The sequence below is a fragment of the Hippichthys cyanospilos genome, chromosome 13 (assembly GCF_059441005.1).
Source record: "Hippichthys cyanospilos isolate Australia breed blue-spotted pipefish chromosome 13, RoL_Hcya_1.0, whole genome shotgun sequence".
In the NCBI taxonomy this organism is placed as follows: Eukaryota; Metazoa; Chordata; class Actinopteri; order Syngnathiformes; family Syngnathidae; genus Hippichthys; species Hippichthys cyanospilos.
This window is the reverse complement of record NC_142381.1, coordinates 13,565,546-13,588,035: the sequence shown is the minus strand read 5'-3', so window position 1 is coordinate 13,588,035 and position 22,490 is coordinate 13,565,546. Positions and strand designations below refer to the sequence as shown.

At 39.6% G+C, this 22,490-nt stretch overlaps 2 protein-coding genes across 3 annotated transcripts in view; both read left to right on the top strand.

Moving 5' to 3' along the window:
- Window positions 1-17,341, top strand: part of ndst1a (N-deacetylase/N-sulfotransferase (heparan glucosaminyl) 1a) — a 58,466-nt gene extending 41,125 nt beyond the window's left edge. Inside the window, exons 3-15 of the mRNA XM_088431696.1 lie at window positions 1,818-2,300; window positions 3,749-3,836; window positions 4,128-4,282; window positions 5,569-5,754; window positions 7,980-8,108; window positions 9,822-10,004; window positions 11,030-11,126; window positions 11,417-11,540; window positions 12,588-12,762; window positions 12,907-13,077; window positions 13,593-13,702; window positions 13,855-13,957; window positions 15,623-17,341. Of these exons, the coding sequence (XP_088287822.1) occupies window positions 1,818-2,300; window positions 3,749-3,836; window positions 4,128-4,282; window positions 5,569-5,754; window positions 7,980-8,108; window positions 9,822-10,004; window positions 11,030-11,126; window positions 11,417-11,540; window positions 12,588-12,762; window positions 12,907-13,077; window positions 13,593-13,702; window positions 13,855-13,957; window positions 15,623-15,742 (2,124 nt within the window). The 3' untranslated portion in view covers window positions 15,743-17,341. The remainder of the gene's footprint in view (window positions 1-1,817; window positions 2,301-3,748; window positions 3,837-4,127; window positions 4,283-5,568; window positions 5,755-7,979; window positions 8,109-9,821; window positions 10,005-11,029; window positions 11,127-11,416; window positions 11,541-12,587; window positions 12,763-12,906; window positions 13,078-13,592; window positions 13,703-13,854; window positions 13,958-15,622) is intronic.
- Window positions 17,342-18,198: 857 nt separating this feature from the next.
- On the top strand, window positions 18,199-22,093 carry cd74a (CD74 molecule, major histocompatibility complex, class II invariant chain a). Of its 2 annotated transcripts, none has more exons than XM_088432199.1 (9): window positions 18,199-18,397; window positions 19,136-19,302; window positions 19,810-19,922; window positions 20,238-20,291; window positions 20,362-20,448; window positions 20,780-20,849; window positions 21,044-21,247; window positions 21,321-21,369; window positions 21,448-22,093. In XM_088432199.1, the coding sequence occupies exons 1-8, from the start codon at window positions 18,318-18,320 to the stop codon at window positions 21,353-21,355; spliced, it is 810 nt and encodes a 269-aa protein (XP_088288325.1). In that variant the 5' UTR covers window positions 18,199-18,317; the 3' UTR covers window positions 21,356-21,369; window positions 21,448-22,093. The 2 variants fall into 2 exon arrangements, with proteins under 2 accessions (XP_088288325.1, XP_088288324.1); XM_088432198.1 differs by having other exon boundaries at window positions 21,315-21,369.
- Window positions 22,094-22,490: the final 397 nt, after the last annotated feature.

Below are 22,490 nucleotides of genomic sequence, written 5' to 3'. Positions count from 1 at the left end.
AGTTTCACCTCCTCCCCCAAGCTATAACTCGCACCTCCTGCCCTGTCCATCTGGCTGTGCCGTCTTAAAACAGATGGGATTCACGGGGTTGGAAAAAATCTGCTTGGTTCAATATCACTTAGTCCCCTTTCACACCCGCTCATGTTTTGTTTATAAATTTTTATTTGGATGTCTGCCCACCTTTACTCTCCCGTCTCGTATTTCATCCCCCTTGGTTTTACTTTGTCAGACTTTCCTGTATGTCTGTCTGTCTCTGTCTATATCTATAGGTATCTATCTCTCTCCATATATTTCTATCTCTTTATATCTATTTCAGTCGATAGAGATTGATCGATAAATCTCGCGATCTCTATCTATCTATCTATCTCTATCCATCCATCCATCCATCCATCCACACACACACTACATACATACGTACATACACACACTTTGTTTTACGCCACAAAGTCCACTCGCCCAAGGGCTGTTCTCACATCTTTGTGTTTTTTTTCCACTTCTGAGACATGAAAAGAATATAGAGTGAGGGAGAGTTGTATGGATGGTGTGTAATGATAATGATGTTAGGTGGCGAAGGTAGTAAAGCTTGGTGGGATTTAGTGTGAAGACCAGAAGCAGGAGTGCATCCTAATGACTGACATTCTGCTCCGTTATCTGTAAGTGTTGGTGTACATAATAGATCACATTGACAATAATACCATTTATTTCTTTAGAAAACATTGTTTTGCAGTGATGGGTGCGCCGGTAGTGGACTAAAGCAATTTTTGTAATCAGGACTCTTAAAAATATTAGGATCCTCTGTCGATAATTAATCGAGTAAATTCTTTAAAATAAGAATACATTTTAAAAATTAAGTTCATACCGCAATATGAAAAAATATTTAACAAAAAGAGACGTCAGTCATAGAACTAAGGGTGCAATGATTAATCGGCAACTAATGTTATCAAATAATTTGATCATCAATGAAGAGCAAAAATTGTCCAATTGAAACATTTACAAACGTCTTTTATTTTGGAAAATAACTGACATTTTTCACCGTTTCGAGACATATTATGGACCAAACCACTAACTGAATTTTATATACATTGTTTATCTGGATAAAAAATAGAAAAAAAAATGTCTTCTTCATCACAACAGAATAAAATTACCTTCACACCACACAGGCATATCAGAAGGGCCCAACTACTTTTGCTGTCACTGTACAGCTAACATGTGAAAGAGGTGTTGTTTTTTTCCCACTCCCCAATTACGTAACATACCATGTTTCTGCATGCTTAAAAATGCATGGATAAAGAGAATACTTGTGAATACTAGAAGGGACATAGTAAAGTATTTAACACTGTCAGGATTTGCGTTTGATTAAGAATATCACATATAGTTAGTTACGTGCACGGTCCTGTCCAGAAGCTGGCTGTCAATATTTAATACATTTTTACTCGGGAATTATATCTAATCCATCCACTCAAACGTACACAAAAGCGTGAGTGGAAGTTTGCATCCATAGCAGTTGAGACGTAAGCGACCTGGAGAACAGGGATGATGGGAGAGGAATGTTTCAATGAATAGGCGTTGAACCCCTCTGTCTTTGAATGTTTAAGGACACAGCAGGAGGCTTATTCATTTTGTCTGCAGTCTCAGATCAGAGCAGATTGAGCATCGCAGGTAGAAACGGCCTCATGCATTCCCATTTGAGTAGACCTGACATCCCTTATTTCACACATGACGGAAGAAATCTGGGAATTATACCCGATGCATTTCTGTCCTCATTGCCGTGCCGCGTGATGAATTGGTGTGATTTATTTATTTATTTTTTTTAACAGGCCAATGAGAACAGCCTACTGAGTGCACAGCTGAAAGGATTCCCCCTATTTCTCCACTCTAACTTGGGTCTGAAGGACTGCACGGTCAACCCCAAGTCACCCCTGCTCTTTATCACCCGATCCGGGCAACCGCTGCCCGGGCCTCTCCCCGGAGATGACTGGACCGTCTTCCAATCCAACCACTCGACGTACGAGCCAGTGTTGCTGGCCAAGACCCAGTCGGCTGAGAGCATTCCGTCCATGGGACAGAACGCCGCTCTGCTCCCATCGGTGGTGCAGGACTTGGGCCTTCATGATGGCATCCAGAGGGTCCTGTTTGGGAATAACTTAGTCTTCTGGCTCCATAAACTGGTTTTCGTGGATGCCGTGGCCTTTCTTACCGGGAAGAGGCTCTCCTTGTCCCTGGAGCGCTACATCCTGGTCGATGTGGATGACATCTTTGTGGGAAAAGAGGGCACCCGCATGAAGGTGCCTGATGTTAAGGTGAGTTTGTGTGCCGCGGCAAAAATGGACCCAAAAATGAACCAACGCATTCTGGGTTAAATCAGGGGTTACAAACCCACAGGCAATGACCATGTGGCTCCTAAGCCCCGTCCTAGTGGCTCCCTGTGGGGAATGTGTGTGTATATGTGTATGTACATATATATATATATATATATATATATATATATATATATATATATATAATAATATATATATATATATATATATATATATATATATATATATATATATATATATATATATATATATATATACACACACACACATAATATAATTTTTTTTTTTTGTGCTTACGTGCTTTACAAACATCCCCCAAACATTCTTAACTTTTTCCAATGCGGTAACAATTTGAATACATTTTCAATTTCAGCATTTCTGTTGAATTAGTCACCACGATTTAAAACGATTATTACTTACCAAATATAATTGAAAAGCACTGCGTTAAGTTATTTGTTTTTGTCATTATATTTTTTTTTAAACATCCATATCCACACACTTTACAATAGAACAAAACAGAACACAATCCAGATTTTTGCTTGAGTGTCCAAACTTTTAACACAATTTTAAATTGAGATATTACTCTTTTTTTTTTTTTTCCAAGAAAAAGGCTGATGTTCATAATGGCCGAGGATTTACCGCAGTTTGACCCAGCTTCCTCCTGTATAAAAAATAATAGCATTTATTTCTCTTTTAACCCAACTATTTTTAAAATGTGTGCATGTCAGTCAAAGTGGAACAACTTTATCAGAGAAAAAAAAAAAACAAAATTCACTTTTAAAATGTATCACACAGTAGTTGTCACCCATCTGTTAGCCGTAATAAAAGTTACCTCTCGGTGGCACGCTGTGCCAGTCATATTGACAGCTCCTCTTCTCCATCCACTTTTCCTTTTGAATGCGTTTGTCCCTGTAGGCCGCTCAAAGCTGACAGGCCCCAACGCTCGCGCAGTCACAGAAGCTCCGCAGCGATGAATATTTCAGGGGCCCGCAGACATTGAAAGAATGTTGAAAAGCTCCTTACTCGTGTCCCCTCGCAGTGGAACAGACCCCCTCACAAGTTGAGGCACAGGATGTATGAAAAGTTATGGAGGATGCATCAAGGCTTCCTCGTGGGCGACGCCGCGGCAAACTTTTAGGAATACATCACACCGTGACAAGATGGTGAAATGTGCGAGCGGGTGTGTGCTGGGAGTCTCAACCAGCGAGCAGATCAAATGAAACAAACACCCCAAATCAGAGGAGAGCCAAATATCAAACGAAATGGAGGAGGGGATGGTGGATGTTTACTGAAAGCGAGCTAGAGGATGAAATATGCATGCGGGCCCGTGTGCCTCATCGTCCTCGTGCCGCCTCGTTAATGTGCCGCTTCGCCAGCTTGAGCACATTGTGTGCCCGTTCCCACTCGCTCTCCTCCCACTGTGTGTTCAGGCCCTGCTGGAGACGCAGAGGGAGATGCGTAGCCATGTTCCCAACTTCACCTTCAATCTGGGCTTCTCAGGGAAATTCTTTCACGCTGGTAAGGCTCCGTGAGCATGACACTGAATAAAATAACGCTTTGAGGTTGTCAAATTGGGGCTCATGATATTTTTATTCGTCTTCGTCCCCTTTGCTCTCTTTTTTTTTCTTTTTACATCCTCTTATCGACACACTTTCCCCGCCACACTAATATTTGAACCCTTGTGACTCATTCGTTTCTCAAATCACTCACCCCATTTCACCTTCCCTTTTTTTTTCTTTTTTAAATTTCTAACACTTCCTTCATCTCCCATCCTGCTGCTGCCGCCTCCTCCTCCCTTTGGATATTCAGGATCAGATGAGGAAGACCTGGGCGATGATCTGCTGCTTTCCTATGTGAAGGAGTTCTGGTGGTTCCCGCACATGTGGAGCCACATGCAGCCCCATCTCTTCCACAACCAATCTGTGCTGGCCGAGCAGATGTTGCTCAACAAAAAGTTTGCCGTGGTGAGTGGAAGTACGGGGAGGAACACAAACGTGATACATGAGAAAGAGGAAGAAAGTCTCCTGAGCATTGTGCTTTATTTAATTTTCCTGATCTCATCTGACACAGTTAACTTGACAATGTAATCACAACCATCTTAGGTGTCATCTTCCATTTACGAGAAGCCGTAGTAGGTTTTTTTTCCTGTTTACACAGATAGAGAAGGTACATTAATACCCTTTCATGCATCCTTTTCGAAATTGCGTGATGCAAAAATGCAGCGTTATTTATACTTAGAATTGTGCCCAAAAATGCATTCACAAAAGAATCAAGACTCTTATTTACTCTGACTCGGAATCAACTAAAGAAAAGGCAACAAATATCACCTCGCATACCAATGGCGTGCATTGAAAGTAAATGTCAAAATAAACACACTGAATAATGCACGGATGTCAATGCAATCGCAGTACAATGTTTTTATTTTGGGGTTGGCCTTGCTACCACCTAATTACAACACACTGCCTTTCAAAAAAAAAAAAGTATCATATTCAATCACTTGAGGACGCTAAGGAACTAATAGTCAATTACACTGTCAGTTTACTTAATGCACAGTATTGCACTCAGCTTCAATGTGAGTTCTAGCCACTAACAGTGGTGCATTCACATGCAGTCAGACAATTCCCATTCAGACAGAAAAAAGACAAATGTTAATGTGGGCTTTCTATCAATCTATAAAATCTAACATCAGGAATGATGGGTGAGATTATTTTAATATTTTACTTGGTTACAATTAAGGGTGCATCTAGTCACTTAGGTTTGCAATATCTAATCAAATCAAATAACATGGCTTCTGTCTTCATTCTATCGGCAGGTAGACAAGGCATGTAGCAAGTAGTAATTGTGGTCCATGTGCTGTTTTGGTAGAGAAAAAAAAAAGACACTTTGTCTCAGTTTTTCATTCTGTCTTGTAAACTGGAGTAGAACATGACTATTCACCTTTCAGAATTGGTGTCAGCAGTGTAGTATCAGCAATAGTACTGAAAGATTTAATCTATTACTGTTGGTTAGGGGTGGCAAAAAATGTGCTTTATACATGACTGCAAGCCTTTGGGGAAATCCTATCTCCAGATTCTCTTGGGACTCCAGAGACACCAGAAAACTTTAAATACTTCCTTGTTGCTCATCAGGGGATTTTTGATCATGTTTTTCTTGTGGAAACTTTCCTTAATTCCTACATTGGAACGAAGCCGTTTGCCGACACAAACTGCATGGAAATGATTTAACGTTGTTTCTCTCACTTGACTTCCAGGAGCATGGAATCCCTATCAACATGGGCTATGCTGTGGCGCCGCACCATTCGGGCGTCTACCCTGTCCACTTGCAGCTGTACGACGCCTGGAAGAAGGTTTGGAGCATCAAAGTGACCAGCACCGAGGAATACCCGCACCTCAAGCCGGCCCGCTTTCGGCGAGGTTTCATCCACAGCGGCATTAGCGTAAGGGCACTTTACTTCAACACCCAAATATCCACCAGGCCTCATTAACTCGTTACCTCTGGCGTCTCGCCATCCGTCAACGTTACCCTTCACCGTTTACACGCGCTATCCTTCATTCATTAATGATCTCCTTCTTTACCTCCTCCAGTTATTTTGCATTCACCTCCCTCTTGGCCAGCAATAAATCTTTGTCATATATTCTCCACTGCGCAAAATGACAGTGTAGCCTAGCATGAGACGTCTGCCTGAAAACAGCTGTCCAGCATAACAACAATTGGCGTCTCTTCACCGCCAGCTGCCACTCGAAAGCTGCACTAAATTTTCGTCTTCTGAATAGAGTGGACCCCTGCTATTTATGGGGGAAAGGACCTTAGCCCTGATTTTGATAGTTTAGTCTTAGTTTGGTGAAAATTATGTGAAGAAAAACAGTCATGGGTAAGGTCACAACTTTATTGATTTATTTATTTATTTGGTATGGTTCCAGCTCACAATAGCTAAAAGATGATACAGTACAATGCATGTCATACATACAGTAAGCCAGCTGTTCTCAAATAGGCGTATGGCCGCTTTGCTCCCCGGCTCGGGATCTCATTACCACCTGACCTCACAATCACCACATCTTTCCCAGTCTTCAATTCATGATTAAAATCCACCTATTTCAAATCGCTTATTTTCCCTGATTTAAGATAGCCTGGCTATTTCCTTTTTATGAATCTGTATTGTGACCTTGTGTGTCAAGAAAGTTGCCTGTTGTATAAAATGTACTGCCTGTTGAATAAAATGTACTATATTATTATTAATATTATTATTATTATTATGGGTACTCCTGGAGTATATGGAGACGCGTTATGGGAAGTTGCCCCTGTTAAGTTAAAGGTACTATTATAACGATGATAATAATAATAATTCTTGTTAGTATTAGTCGTTGTAGTATTGGTACTCTTGGGGGTACTTCAAGGCACTTTATGGTTTAAAAAAAAAAGAGCAAATTAACGAACATGAAACATCTTATTGTGAACTGTGTTATAGTGATTTCTTTGCAAAACATTGTATGCCTTTATTTTGTTAAGTTTTATATCCATACACATTATAATTAGTGACTTTATTGTGTGGGGGCAGATGCATCAGAAATATAACAGATAATCTTACGTTATCTATCCTCTGGAGATGTGTACAAAAATATTGCTTGGAGCTACCACTACAAATATAGTTCTGAAGTTTATTAAATCAGACAGGGAGGACCCAGCACCCCCCCCCCCCCCTTTTTTTTGCGCTGTATAAGGGATACTTAGCTTAAAAAAACAACAACAATCTTGCTATTTTTTAAATATATATAAAAAGCACTTTCCTGCAAAATAATAGTTTTTAAAAAATGACTTGTTGAAGGTGGCTTGTGTGATTTAGCACTGATGCGTTTAGGTTTATGATTGGATTAGTGGCACAGCAGCTTTTTGTTTACTAAATTCTGGATTTGTATGCTACAATCTCAAAGAGAAGCAGTACAGAAAACGGACGGATGGAAGATAAATATTGCATATACTGTTGATGGCACTTTGCCACAAAATTATAGAAAAATAGTGTCAGATTATAGAAATTTGCTGGGTGTTTAGTTGCTGAGAATATGCCTCAAAATCTATCTGCAAATAATTGTAGTTGCAAGAGCCAAACCGCAAGTATGCCATTCCTCTATCATAAAGTTCCAAAGCATCATTAGAGTGGAATAAATTTCATTCAAAAGATTTGAAAGGAACAAAAAATAATCTTATCTCCTTCCCTCCCTGGGTGACCTTCATAGCTGATGGAAAACTGTGCAGTCTCAGTCCAGTTTCTTTGTAGCCTTGGCATTCAGCGGGCCTGTGTGGTCTCTGCGCTGTCCTCCCCTGTCCTTGAGATAGTCTGAATGGTCTCGTCTCCCCCGCTTAGCGATGATTGATATTCAGTCCCCCAGACACTTTAAACTGTAAACACAATCCCATCCATTTCCATATAGACATGGATGCGAATAAGAGGTTTGCTTTGGCTAGATGTGCCGCATAATGTGGATGTTATTGAGAGCAAACAATATATGGATAACTGCCAGGAGTGGGCGCTGCACGGCTCCTCGTCTCAGCGGAGGTCCGACGATGTGTGTTTTTAGCTCAATGAAAGCCGTTGGTGTGTGCGTGTGCGGTTTTTAATTCGCTTCCGCCATTTGGTTTGTTGACATTATGTGTGTGTTCCCACAGGTGCTGCCCAGGCAGACGTGCGGTCTTTTCACACACACCATCTTCTATAAAGACTACCCAGGCAGCCCCAATGAACTGGACAAGCTTATCAATGGGGGAGAACTCTTCCTCACAGTTCTGCTGAACCCAGTAAGTCCTAATGCGGCCTTCGTCTTTTGCATTTGAGAGCTTTGTCTGGTGATGTTAAGAAGAATTTCTAAGCGGCGGAACAATGACTCGCCGGTGAGTCATGCGGTGACATCTTTGTGCTTTGCCTTTTAGGTCTGTAGTTCTCTTGTGTGGTTATTTCAAATGTTACTTTCATTTCACCCCGTTCCACATTACCATGCGTACTAGTTACTAGAACTAGGAATGAATTGGCGGCCCTCTAATTGGACCGGAATTTTCCAATTCGAGTTAAATGTGTCTCAGCATATTGTTCACAGGAAAGGAATGTGATTAGGGCTGAGGGAAAAAGAGTTGACAAAAGTAAAGTTCAATTATTGCAAAGTGAAAAAGGCATACGATAGCGGTTTCAGTAAAACAAACAAACATGCAAAAATCCTTTAAAAATAATTATTGAAATAATTGTTTCCAGAAAATAGAAGTTCATCAAACATGCTCAGTCGGTTATTTAATTTCATTATTTGTAAAAACTCAGATTCTCCCCCATACTAGAATGGTTCAACCTAACTTGTCATGTGTCGCCTCTCGTTACCTGTCAAGTTAATGATTTATTTTTGTGAACACATCTCTACTATGATCCCAAAAGAGGACACATTAAGTTGAGTATTTTTCTGTGGATAATTTTTTTTTTTTTTTTTTTGAGAACATGTCTGACGCTGTTGATTATTTTTTTTTTTTGGGGGGGGGGGCAAATATTTATTAATAGTTAAGTTAATGAAGAGATCTCTACTGTAATCCCAAAACAGGACGCTTTTTTAAATATTTTTCTGTGAACAAATATTTATTTATACTTATCTCTTTTTTTTAGATCAGGACTTTATGTTGATTCTTTTTTGTGGACAAATATTTATTAATAATTAAGTTAGTAATTTACTTTTGCGAACAGGTCTCTACTTTAACCCCCAAATAGGACGCTTTATCATTAATATTTTATGTGGACAAATATTTCTTTATACAATAATTCTTTTTTTTAGAACAGGTCTGACATTTTGTATTGATTATCTTTAAGGCAAAAATATGTATTATTAATGAAGTTATTTATTTTTGATTACAGATTTCTTTTTAGCGCCAAAAGAGGACGCTTGAGGTTGCTTATTTTTTGTGGAGCAGTACAAATGAAGTTTGAAAGGGTCTGAAGTTTAATAAATCAGACACTGATGGCTTGTTTTTAGGCTACGAGTTCAAGCCCTAACCCTTTATTAATATTTATTACCGGCCATTTAACCAGTCAGACAAAGCATTTACTGCCCGTGCTAGACTTTGCAGTAGCAGTTGCATATTTGCTGCCTTACAATCTTCATCACATCCCAGCTGTTTGGCGTTCTCCGGCCATACGTCATCCTAAAAATTAATTCCAGTCCGTGTCCTTGTGGTGTCTAGTCCAGTATTAAATGTTTTCTGACCATAATTGATTTCATTTAATCTGTAAGCAAACTATTATGTAGTGCTAGTGTTCCAATGATTCTTTGTGGTTTTCCTCAATTCCAAAAAATGAAAGAAGTTGTGCTTTAAATTCTATTCTAGCCCCAAAGCAGCTAAAAAAAAATCACTTTTTCCACTGGAGCATCCTTTTATCAGAGTCCAAGTGTTTTGTCACTCTGGCTGATCCTTTATAATGTCCTCAATTGTTCTTGGCGCTTTAATCTTCAGCTCTGACAGCAGCTTCTCTCTCAACAGATCAGCATCTTCATGACCCATTTGTCCAACTACGGGAACGACCGTCTTGGCCTGTACACTTTCAAAAGCCTGATGATGTTTGTCAAGACCTGGACAAATCTAAAGATGCAGACCCTCCCGCCAGTACAGCTAGCCCAGAAATACTTCAGCCTGTTCCCATCTGAGAGAGATCCACTCTGGCAGGTGAGAACACAATGCTAATTTGAGAACGGTTGCCATTTTTCAGTTTATCGTCAAGCCACTTTTCACTTGCACACATGATTTAGTGGACCTACTTAAAAGGCAGTAATAGGTATTTTTTTAAAATAGGTTTTAAAAAAAGATGCAATTATTAATCTGCAACAAATTTTTTAATTTTGACCCAAAGGTGTGTCAAACTATTTTTTTGTGTGTAATCCTCCATAATAGCAAATCTTGGCTTTCTTTTTCTTTCCTCTGTAATGGAAGTCTTAACGTGGGTTTTGTGGGAAATTTTGACCCATGTTTAGTGTAGATATTAAAAAAGTAATACTTTTTTAAAATACACCAAGTTACAAAAACGTCTCGTAACAACAAAAACCAATTCAACATTTACTGTAACATTCAAATGGGTCAAACGGAACCACAACACAACAGGAGGGTTAAAATTGTCATCTTTTAAGTGACGGAAAAAAAATGGAGATTTTATTTTTTGCCGTAAATGGACAGATTAATCGTTTTATAAAATGAGTGTTAGCCGCAGCCTAGGATTGAATTTAGTCCGTAACACATAGGTTAAAAAAAAGCAGGGGGATATTTGGTAATCTACCTCATAAGAGGAAAACAATGTGGGATATCTAGAAAACATGTGCTTTAACTTCAGTAGGAAATTAACAAAAGCATTACAACAGTGTTTTTCAATGGATGGTTTTCCCATGGATTTACATTTTTATTGTAATGACTCTTCACATAACTGGAAATTAAAAATGAAATGAACAAAATGCAGTTTGTTTGTTTTTTTTCCGAACAGTTGCTATTATAAAGCACTGATAGTTCCGCTATCCTTCACGACATTAACATTATCACTAATTGATAGTTTCTTCACGTTCTGCGTTGGGGATTAAGTTAAAAATTAGTTTGCCCATGCCTGTTGTATGGCATCTGGAAAGCATTCAATTTTGCTTTAGAACGTTCCTTAATTTGGCATTTTTATTGTGAAATCATTGTTCTTATTTTTTTTGCGGCGACAGGATCCATGTGAGGACAAAAGGCATAAAGATATCTGGTCCAAAGAAAAAACATGTGACCGCTTCCCCAAGCTCCTTGTCATTGGGCCTCAGAAGACAGGTGGGAAACTGTACATCATCCCCCCCTACAGGTTGCACGTAAAACGACATCTTGTTGGTTAGCCCTAAAAGCATCTGATTAGCTCTCAAGAAATTAGATATCGCTTCTTTTATGGCCACCGGTTTGTTATTAAGGCGTTACTGCTCCGTTATGCAGTTTCCATTACACAAGTGTCAGTCTTCACTGTACGAGGTACAAAGTAATTGGATTTGCCCTGGCTTAATCCTCTTTCCTTGCTCTTTATTTCCTCCCTGCTGTCAACTTCACTCTGTCTCTTCCTGTCCTGATAGGCACAACGGCGCTCTATCTTTTCCTTAGCATGCACCCCGACTTGACCAGTAACTACCCCAGCAAGGAGACTTTTGAGGAGATCCAGTTCTTCAATGGCCACAACTACCAGAGAGGCATCGATTGGTACGAAAGCATACTGCACGCAGTCGAAGGATTCATATGCGCAAATTTGCAGTTTTATGCTTTGGTTCAACGTATTGCCGATGCCGCCAAATCCCTACCTAATAGAGAAATATGTTGAAGTAGCATATCAACTGATAGACAAGTTTCACTGGTAGTGGTACATCTAGGTGTCTTTTATTCAGCAACTAAAGTAGATACGTCGTGTAGAGTTTTATTTTTCATCTGCCTGAGAATTGTGTCACAACTAAAAATGCACACTCTTATAAAACTCAAAGGCGTTCACCATTTCACATAAAGACTCAGTATTGCACAGTTTAGCGGTAAGTTGCTTCATGTTCCAATTAATTTCCTTTCAATTTGAAAAGGAATATGTACTGTTGCTGGCAAGGCAATGAAAAGCATTGAGTTAGATTTGCAAATACCTGCAGAAACCTACTTAAAATCTCCCACGCTGTTCTAATTTCATTATGTAACAAAAAGTGTGATAATTAGCATTGCAGAATAATCAGGAATATTTCCATTGAAAAAAAAAGCCCTTTTCTGAAGTGATGCACCGGTTCTTCTCTAAAGAGGTTGAAAATAAGAACAGACTCTTTGTGGCAGATGTTATTATGCCACCAAGGAGAATTTGATTGCAGCCCCGCGTTGAAAAGCATATGCAGTTCAATACAATCAGGCAGACAGCAGGATGGGGATTTTGTGCAAATTGTTCAATTTAAAGCAATAGACTAATGTTTATAAGGGCATTTCTTTGCGAACGCTGCATTAGAAATGTAAATATATACCAAGGAGGATCACAACAAACTCATTAATGTTTTGTTATTTACCTCTACCCATAGTCACACAAACGCACTGAATTTCAATAGGTTCAATGAGGAAAGCGGTAAAGAGAGAATCAGCATTGGAAAGCTTTTTACTCTGCAGGGTGACGCTGAGTGGGCGTCAAACCATGTGTGCAGAGAACAGCGGCAGCCACATCCACAGAGAGCAAATTGCGTCCGATCAAGCGTGAGCGCCGTTAAACTCGATGCGTTTGTGTGCTGTCAGGTATATGGAGTACTTCCCCCTGCCCTCCAATGCGAGCTCCGACTACTACTTTGAGAAGAGCGCCAACTACTTTGACTCCGAGGTGGCGGCTCAGAGGGCCGCCGCGCTCCTGCCCAAAGCCAAGATCGTCACCATCCTCATCAACCCAGCCGACAGAGCGTACTCTTGGTACCAGGTGGGTAATCCCCAAGAGCCCCCGCCTCATTACACGCGGTGCGCTTTTCAACGGCTGAGCGCATTTGGATTCCACGATAACCATTCAGGCTGGTTTATCGAAGCTGTCCGCCGTCTGATGAAATGTTGAATTCCGCACCCGCAGCACCAAAGAGCCCACGATGATCCGATAGCGCTGAAATACTCGTTCCATGATGTCATCACCGCCGCTCACGACGGTCCGGCCAAGCTTCGGGTCCTCCAGAATAGATGTCTGATGCCGGGCTGGTACGCCATGCACCTGGAGCGCTGGCTCAACTACTACCACTCCAGCCAGGTAAGCGTGTCCAGCCCAGACTGGGGACACACACACACACACACACACACACTTTCTCTCTCATTGCACTGTGTAAAGAAATGACTTATTTTGTCTTTTTTACAGAATCTATTTTGTGACATTTCATTTTATGTATATGTGTATGTGTGTGTTTGAAGCATTTCACTGTTTAAAGAAATGACTAATTTTCAGTTGATAAAGCTGTTTTGAATTTATATCGATTTTGAGTCATGTGAGACTTGATTCTTTTGTGAGTCCATTTTTTGCACAACTTTAATGGATGTAAAAATTGAGGCATTGCACTGACTGCATTGACTTGAATTGTTTTTTTCATTCGTAAATCCATTTTGCGACATCGATTCTTAACCGTAATAACTGAGAATCTTGATTCTTTTGTGAGTCTTTTTTTTTTTTTTTTCCTGCATACCTCCTATGTATTTGTCTTTATGAGCCCTTGCGCCATCCAAAAATGACTCCTCTGTTCTTCTCTTCAACATCTATATCATCTTACCCAGCTGCTGGTCTTGGATGGACAGATGCTGAAAACCGAGCCTGCCTCGGTTATGGATAAAATCCAGAAGTTCTTAGGCTTAACTAATATCATCAATTACCACAAGATCCTAGCGTGAGTATGCACCTGTTTCAAATCTTTCCCATTGGAACCTCAAACATAGAATCCAAAACTGTTCTGAGTGCCAGTGGAACAGGAACATTAAAAAAAATGTAAAGCAATGTCATATTCAAAATGTAATAATAATGTGTTTTTGTTTGGCGCAGGTTTGACCCCAAGAAGGGTTTCTGGTGTCAGCTGCTGGAGGGTGGGAAGACAAAGTGTTTGGGAAAGAGTAAAGGGCGCAAGTACCCTGACATGGACCCTGAGGTACGATCATTTCATTTTTGGCATTTACCCGAACAACAAAGACATAAGTATTTGGTCTTCTGGCTAGATGAATTTAGCTGATTTTCCATAGCACTGTAAGCTACCCATTAGACTTTGTTGGGGCTGCTTGGTTACAGTGAACAATTTCTCAGAATCTCATCCAACTGTCATCTGATTGGCTAACAGATGTTGGTGTTTCTTTGCAGCAAGGAAGACCATTGTATAAGCCAATTTGCTTGTTTTAAGTGTACAAGACCAAGCCGCCAGTCGCCAAGTCATAAAAATGCAGTACATACTGTATATTTTGTGTTTTACAACAATGCTTTGCCATAATTGCAATTTCAGATGTGCTAATGGATGAAATAGTCAAGCATGTGGTGAAAATTGTAACGAGCAGCATACCTTGCTGAGTCCATTCCAATAGGAGCTCGCTCACTTATAAAATACATTATATGGATATCTTCTTGGTGAAACTGCAAGTTATACAGGGAAGCGAGAAAAGGTCATGGCCACGGGGCCCACTAAGATGCGATGTGAAAAAATATTAAATGGTATCTGTTCATTTTTCACGCTATTTTCTACAAGCGTCACTCTTTTGTATTGTGAAATACAAAGTTAAACTGAATATACGCTGCAAAAGTTTGTTTGGTGTTTTTCTCCAAGAGGAGGTTCCTAGCAAAAATTAATCGAATAAAAATGAAGCAAGATTTGAACCCCGGGTTTTTGACCCATTGCTTTGTACAGTACAACAAAAATAAAAATCAAATTCCCTTTGAAAGAAAATTTGGAGTTACTTGGCTGTCAGGGCTTTGACTTTTCAAGAGAATGTATACAATATTTTGCAGTTTGTTGTGGGAATTTTGATTCTGAGAGAACTTTGATGGGGTTTCGGTCAAGTATTTTTGGTATATCTTTAAATATAAATATGTACAGTGTTCCCTCGTTTTTCACAGTTAATAGGAACAGTAAAACTCCCGCAACAAGTGAATTGCCCGATGTAGGATTTGCACTCCCAGCGAATATTACATGCGCATAAATAAAAAGTGAATGAAATGTGTTTAATAAAATCTTGCCTACCCTAAGCAGAGTGATCTAATGAACCATAGTGCAGAAGCTAGACAGGCATTTCTTTTTTGGGGGGCGCAAACTTTACTTTCTTGCACAACACACACTGCACCAGAGCATAGTGAGCGGCCGCTAACTCTCCCCACAACACCGAGCCCCATTCCCCACCATGCAAGTTTTGGTAAAGGACCAGGCCCAGTCTGTGTCATCAATGGTTGCGCTTCCAGGTGAAAATTGCACTTGTCTGTTTACCATACTGCCCTTTAGGACTGCAAAAAAAGTAATAATACTAAACTAATGTAATGTAAATATATGTCATGATAATAGGTATGCCAGCAGTTGGCGGTCCCAAGGCGTATCGGTGGCTCACAGCAACAACAACGTACAAACTGTAAAAGTTGGGAAGAGTTGTTGCATGAAAAAAGTGAAGCACAAAGTGGCATGGGAACTATATACTGTATTTCCGGTTTAACTTTTTTGAAGAGGCCCAATTGGTTTCGCATTGAGAAGCATAAAATTGGCTGAAAAGATGATTTAGGCAAAGCCCAGTTTAAATGATTTCACTAATCTACCCCCCTCTCTCTCTCTCTCTCTTTCCAGTCTTTGGCATTCCTCAGGGAGTACTACAGGGATCATAACATTGAGTTGTCCAAGCTGCTGTACAGAATGGGCCAGCCTCTCCCCAGCTGGCTCAGAGAGGAGCTGGTCCACACCAGGTAGCAGGCCAACCAGGGAGACAGAAGCAGTCCCGCACGACCGGCGCCGGCCGAGTGGCGAGCACAGCGTCGAAGGAGAACGTTACTCCGTGATGATCCAAGGATGGGTCGTCCAGCTGAAAGTCAAAACAATCACTTCTGCATCTGTGATCTTCCATAAAGTGTAGGACACTAATGGGCTGGTGTGCAAGAGGATTGGCAGATGGCCCTCTCCTCTGGCTGAGCTTGGAGATGCGGGAACCTTTCAGTATGACAAGTCACGACCTCTGAAGCCGTCATCAGGCTTCTGAAGGGGAAAACAACCGTGATGAAGAGGAGGCGCTGCATTCATTTGCTCATCTCCCTTCTCTCTCCGCGGTCCAACCTTCTCTCCCACGTGTGAACTTGAAACAAAAGAGCAACAACGTGAGGAAGTTATGTGTCAGATTCAGTCTTCACCGTTTCAGTTCTGGAAATGGACTTCATCCAAAACCAGAATTTTGGGCTGAGGGACAAAAAGACATCTGTTGTGTAAATGCCTTTTGAAACATAAGGACGTTTGAACATCTGGCTGCATGTGTAGCCTTTTTTTTTTTGGTTTTTTTTTTTGAGATAGGCCTTGCTAGATTCTTGTCATTTAATTTCCAAATGTCAAGACCTGAACTTCATGGTTGATTACCATTTGGACGTTTTTTTTTGGTTTGTTTGTCTGTTTTTCACCCCAAGCCTGTTTTATTTTGTTTTACGCGGACATTTGTTCTGTAGACTCGTTGATACTTGTAGAATGTACCGAAACTAAACATCAGATTACTCCAGTCCAGAGGACGTCAACCTGCGGCCTGCCATCACTTGACCACTCGAATGGACAAAAAGCAGGAAGTGAGGAACTCGAGTCGAAAGCACAATATTTAACGGTACTCAACATACATCTTAACTGGATAGCACATGAGCATTTGGTTAACCAGTCCAATCTGTGAAGATCATAAGCTAGCTGCTCTGTCAAGAGACTCAGACAGTGTAAAGAACATTTCCCATGCTTTTCTTACGTTTTGTTTTCATGTAATAAATTAGTCAACGACCGTGTAAAAAGATGTTTCTCTGGAAAATGTGTCAAGTTGTCACGGCAAACCTTCCCACAATAGGCCCAGCGGCACCGCACCAGACAGGTTTTGTTTTGGGGTTTCAAGGTGTTATCACTGCAACTAGATGTCAAAAATAGAAAAAAACAAAAAGCTGCTCTTACTGCAATAGTTTTGTACAAGGTTCCGAGGTAAGGAGAAAAAAAAATGCACATGGCAGTCGATTTTTGTTTCTTGACTGTAAATGTACATAACTGGCTCCCCTTTGGTAGAACTAAATTATTTGAATGTGTTTGGCTCTCCATTGGTGTGTGACGTCAGTGCTGTAGGGAAATTCAACGCCATCGTTTCCTCCAATGTCCTCACTGCCTACTGTTGTCTCCATATAAAGTATTAACGTGATAACACATAACAGCAATGATGGTACTAATAATATCCTGGACTGTATGATAAAGATTTGTAATTGTTGTCAATAATTTTTACAGTGTAACTAATATTGTCGGTGCTTTTTAATTTGCAAATAAAACACCACTGTATTTTTCACAGTTGGGATTTTTTTTTTTTTTACCCGGCATGACACTCTTTCACTTCTGTGTTTTTGTTGCTGCAAAATTTACTTTTAGTTTCTGATTGCGTAATGGGAAGATATTGATTTCCCCAAAACGTTAGGGAAGTGTTTGCTTTAATTACATTCGGTGTAGCCCTGTTAAAATGCATGAAATGGTGTGTGTGAGTTAAAAGATCTTTATAATGGAATGCCCCTTTTGTTCCACTTCTATTTTAAGGGTTGACCGAGTATTGATACCGAATCGATGCATATCCTAGTTTTATTTCAAGGTACCAGTATCATCCACCCACTTGTGGCAGTTAAGGTGATGAACTCAAATTCATAAATTAGAAGAAAAAAAAATCGACAATGTTTTTGCAGGCTTCGTGAACATTACTGAGATTTGTAGGTCAGCCTAACTGATTATCATGTTTTTTGACAGTGGCATTTTTCATGTCACAACTGCTCCTGGTGTAAGTCTAAACAATATCAGGGACTACTACTTGAGTACTAATCCTGGTATCCGGCCTAAAAAAAACGTGCTCCTGAACGTACCTATTTTTTTGACCATATATACTAACTCACTTTAATCTATACTTGTAGTTAAATACAGTACATTACATCGTTGTTTGAAACTTGTGTAGTCGTTCGGTTTAAAGTTTAATATATACTGTACCGTATTGTTATTGAATTCAAGTACCGTACAGATTTTGTTTGTTCATTTCCTCTTAAGTGCATGAAAGCGAGGCTGTTAAAAAAGTCGGTCGACTTTGAGATCTTCTGCCTCTACCAACAGATGACGCGTTACTCAAGTGACCAATCACAAATTTGCTTTTACTCACCACGCCTAGTTATTTTTCCTCGCCATCCCACCTGTCTGGTTTCTCTTCCTCCTTTATTTTCTCTAGGGGTATTAATATAAAAAAAACCTTTGTTAGAGTGCCAGTGTAGGTGACAAGAAGAAACAAAGCAAAATGGAAGAGGCTGCTGAAAACGCTCCTCTGGAGAGGACAAACAGTGCTGAACCTCTAGTTAGTGGTGTAAGATCCAGAGGGTGAGTATTGATACCAGTTGAAATTCGAATTTTCTTCCCTTTTCCCATAAAGTCCAGATCTTATGTATTTTATCATAGATATTGTTTCTTTTTGTATGCATTCAATACTAATATTCTTAAATCAAGCTCTAACTAACGCGAATATCGGGTGTGTTTTTCATAATGCGTAGGCGAGTCATACTTTCGGTTTGTATTTCACAAGAAAATGTTTAAATACAAAGGCAACGTTTTAAGATGACAAAAACAAAACGAGAGTTTGAATTGTGTGAGTTTTTTAGGACGTTAAAAGTACTTCCTCCTTGTTGTTGATTCTCTTGGGATTTATGATCACCTTAAAAAAAGGGGACGTTTTATCATATAAATAGTAAGAATAGACAAAATATTACTGTGTCTGGTTTTCCCGAGAATCCAATCGGAGTTCGAAGTTGCAAACGAAGCGTGACGTAATAATTCAAATATTTTAGTCAGATTTACTGTAACTTTGACTTCACTGCGGTTGGCATAGGTTATTAAATGTTTAGTATTTCCATTAAGATGCATAATATTTACAAATTAAACCACCACGAGCTAAACAAATATTTTATTAACCAATCAACGGTTGATTTATAACTCATACAATCGTTGACTTTAGTGAAGATCATATATATATATAGCTATGAAGTAATTTGTAATCTTTCACGTTGAAGAGGCTCCGCTGAAGTCACAGTAACTTTTTAATCATTCCCCCTCCCCCCACAGTGGCTCCAATCGTTACGCCCTGAAGGTGGCAGGCCTGACTACATTGGCATGCCTTCTGATTGCTAGTCAAGCGTTTGTGGCCTACATGGTTTTTGACCAAAGACAGCAGATCCAGACCATGCAGAAGGACGCCGATCAACTTAGCCGGCAGCTGCACGCAGCTCAAGGTGAAATCATATTTACACAGTCATAGCACACAATATTCTGTTAGCCTTGAAAGATGATTACTAGCACTCTAGAGGTTTTCTTTTCCGATAACGCTTGGCACTGAAAGAGTTAATACACGCAACCCTGGTCATATTGACCCAGAGATATTATTGCAGTAATTGAGAAATAAACATAAATCTCTGGTTTAAAGAAAGTATTAGATCTTCCCCAGAGACATTTTTGTCGGTCCTTGCAGACAAACATAACAGGAGGGTTGAGCATTGATTAAATTTTATATAATACATGTGTTTATTTCACGAAAACTTGACTGCATAGATCATGCATACACTGTTACCTTTCAGTGAGATGTTGTTATGCCCTGGCCACCCCACAAAACAACTTTCTAGCTACGCCCCTGGCTGACTAAAACAGTTAAAAAAATAACAATAATGTTCCTTATAATTACAGTATCTAAATTTACAAGTATTTCTGCAAACACCATATCAATTTTAAATTTGTCCCAACAGTGGCTCCAATCAAGATGCGCGAGCCAATGAACCGCTTCCCGATGATACAGGCATTAGCCGATTTGGAAACATTGGCCAAGATGGACACGATGGCCACTAAGCCACCTATGACAGTGAGTTCTGTTCCCGTTTCTCTGAAATACTGAACAATACAGTGAAGGAATAGCAGTAAAGTTTAAGGTTTCCGTAAATATGTGTACTGCTGCAATAGTTGTCTTAGAATATATAAAGTATAAATATTTTTCACATTTAAAAACGTGCAGGTACCAGGTACTTGCACATGCATAAAACATGCATAAAAAATCCTTCGGGGGGGTGGGGTGATGCTACTTTGCGATTTATCACTTAACGCGGATTTAGAATATCCATACATGCAGAAATATTGTATAGGTCTTAATATTAAAAGAATATTTTTTGTCCTTAAAAAGGAAGAGAAGAACATGGAAGCTGTTGGCATGGATGAGATGATTGGTCTCATGGAGGTAATTTTGACATTTACACACACAAATTCTTTCTCAGATTTTAATCAAGCAAATGATGTGACAATTTTAGGAGAACTTTGAGATACCTGAATTCAACGACACCGTTCTCGGCAACCTGAGGAGCCTGAAGAAGCAGCTGAATCATAGTGACTGGAAGGTGAAGCACCCGTGTTCAGAAACATGGACACATGCACGCAAGGAATTTATTACTTGTATTTCGGACTATAAGGCGCACCTAAAACGCTTTAACTTTACCAAAAATCGACAGTGCGCCTTATAAGCAGGTGTGTCTTATGTATTTATGTCCAATAGAAGTTGAATAATGTTTGACTCATTTGCTGTATTGGTTCGTTGTTTTTCCTTGTGCACCATATACAGTATATGGAAATTTCCTAAAATATATCCAGACTGCGCCTATAATCCAGTGCACCTCCAGGTGAGAAAAATACGCTAATTGCTATATTTGTTTGTTTTGTTTTGTTTTGCAGAGCTTTGAATCTTGGCTGCAGAACTGGATCATCTTCAATATGGCCCAGCAGAAGTTTACCACCCGTACAGGTGAGCAACGCGATTACAACTTCTATTTACTATTATTCAAAATTCAGAGTTTGTGATTAGCCTCCTCCACATACAGTAGCTTTTCAACTAGCAGAAATGAGAGTAAATACAATTTTCCTATAAATGACTTTACTCTCTGACTCATTAATATCAACAGACAAACTTTGGTTTATTATTTCTTCCTTCTTAATTAGGATCTTCCACTAAGACCAAATGTCAAAGGAGCGCTGAAGCAGAAGGCGGCCTTCAGGGTTCCTTCCGTCCTGTGTGCGACCTGCAGGGTCGCTTCCGAGCTGTTCAGTGCTGGCACGCCATCGGAACCTGCTGGTGCGTGGATGTGAACAGCGGCGCCACCATCGCCGGCACCTCCACGAGAGGCCGTCCCCAATGCGACACAGGTACACCTTAGTTTTAGGACGTGGAATGAAATCACATGGCTTACTTTTACCATTTTTTTTTTCCTAGCTATAGCTAAAATTGCTGATCTTGATGATTTGATCGCTTGAGGACCTGGAGTAGGGTAATCTATTAAACACATTCACTAGAATGATGCTCGTTTAGCCTTTTTATTTTACACTTACTTTTCTCTCTTTTACAGTTTGAGGAAATGAATCCAGTTGCAGCATATTTCTTCATCTGATTTTGCATATTAATCACTTCATATACTGTAATAACTCATTAATTGCTGGATTAGGTCACATTAGACGCAATGTTTTTGGGCTTCTCAGAGCCTTTTCATCTAAATATCTGAATAAACCATCAATATATTTCAAAGTTTTGTTTGTCTTCGAAAATATTTGTGGAGGCGATGTTTTAAAATGCATTTCCTGTATTGAATCATGTTAGATTGTGCTAGCGACCTTACTGCAGAATGCATTGTCTACAGCGGGGTGTCAACCTCATTTTTCATCATGGGCCACATTGTAGTACAACTATGTAAAAGTAAAAATTTCAAGTTCCACACACACTTAGGTAGTTTGAGATCAAAGGCCAGTAAAAACTGTTCAAAACAAAGATTGGGAACAAAAAAAAAAAAAATTATCCCAAATTTTAGCCAGAACTTGGAAGCCAAGTCAGCATTTGGTGGGCCACATAAAATGATGTGGCGGGCCGGATCTGGCCCCTGAGCCTTGAGTTTGACACCTACAGCTCGTAGTCTGCATGTATAATGTGGCATTGTGGTGAATAAAGTATGGTAACTATTTTGGTAGAGAGACATTCAAATAAAGTTTTGTTTGATTTAATTGTGCCTTGGAATCATTTCTTTTTTGTTTTATATAATGTTATACAAATACAGTACAACATTTCAAAAACAGGGTGCAGGAATTTCTCTGTGTATTTACTTACAAACTTGCAAACACTTTTTTTCATAACAATTGTAAAAAGAATCCTAATATTTTTTAGGTTACTTTAACTTCACATATATTTTAATTAATTTGTTAGCCTCCAATTGTTTCTTAAAACAAAATGAATTTTATAGCACTTGAATTTATGTACAATGGCTTCTATAAATACTTTCAGAGTCTGCACACGCGTTGATGTAAGATTTATCTGATTTGTGAAATGAATCCTTATTAATTGTTGTTTCTTGATATTTCATCATTTAGCAATGACATCGAACGACTAGAGCGAAACCAACTG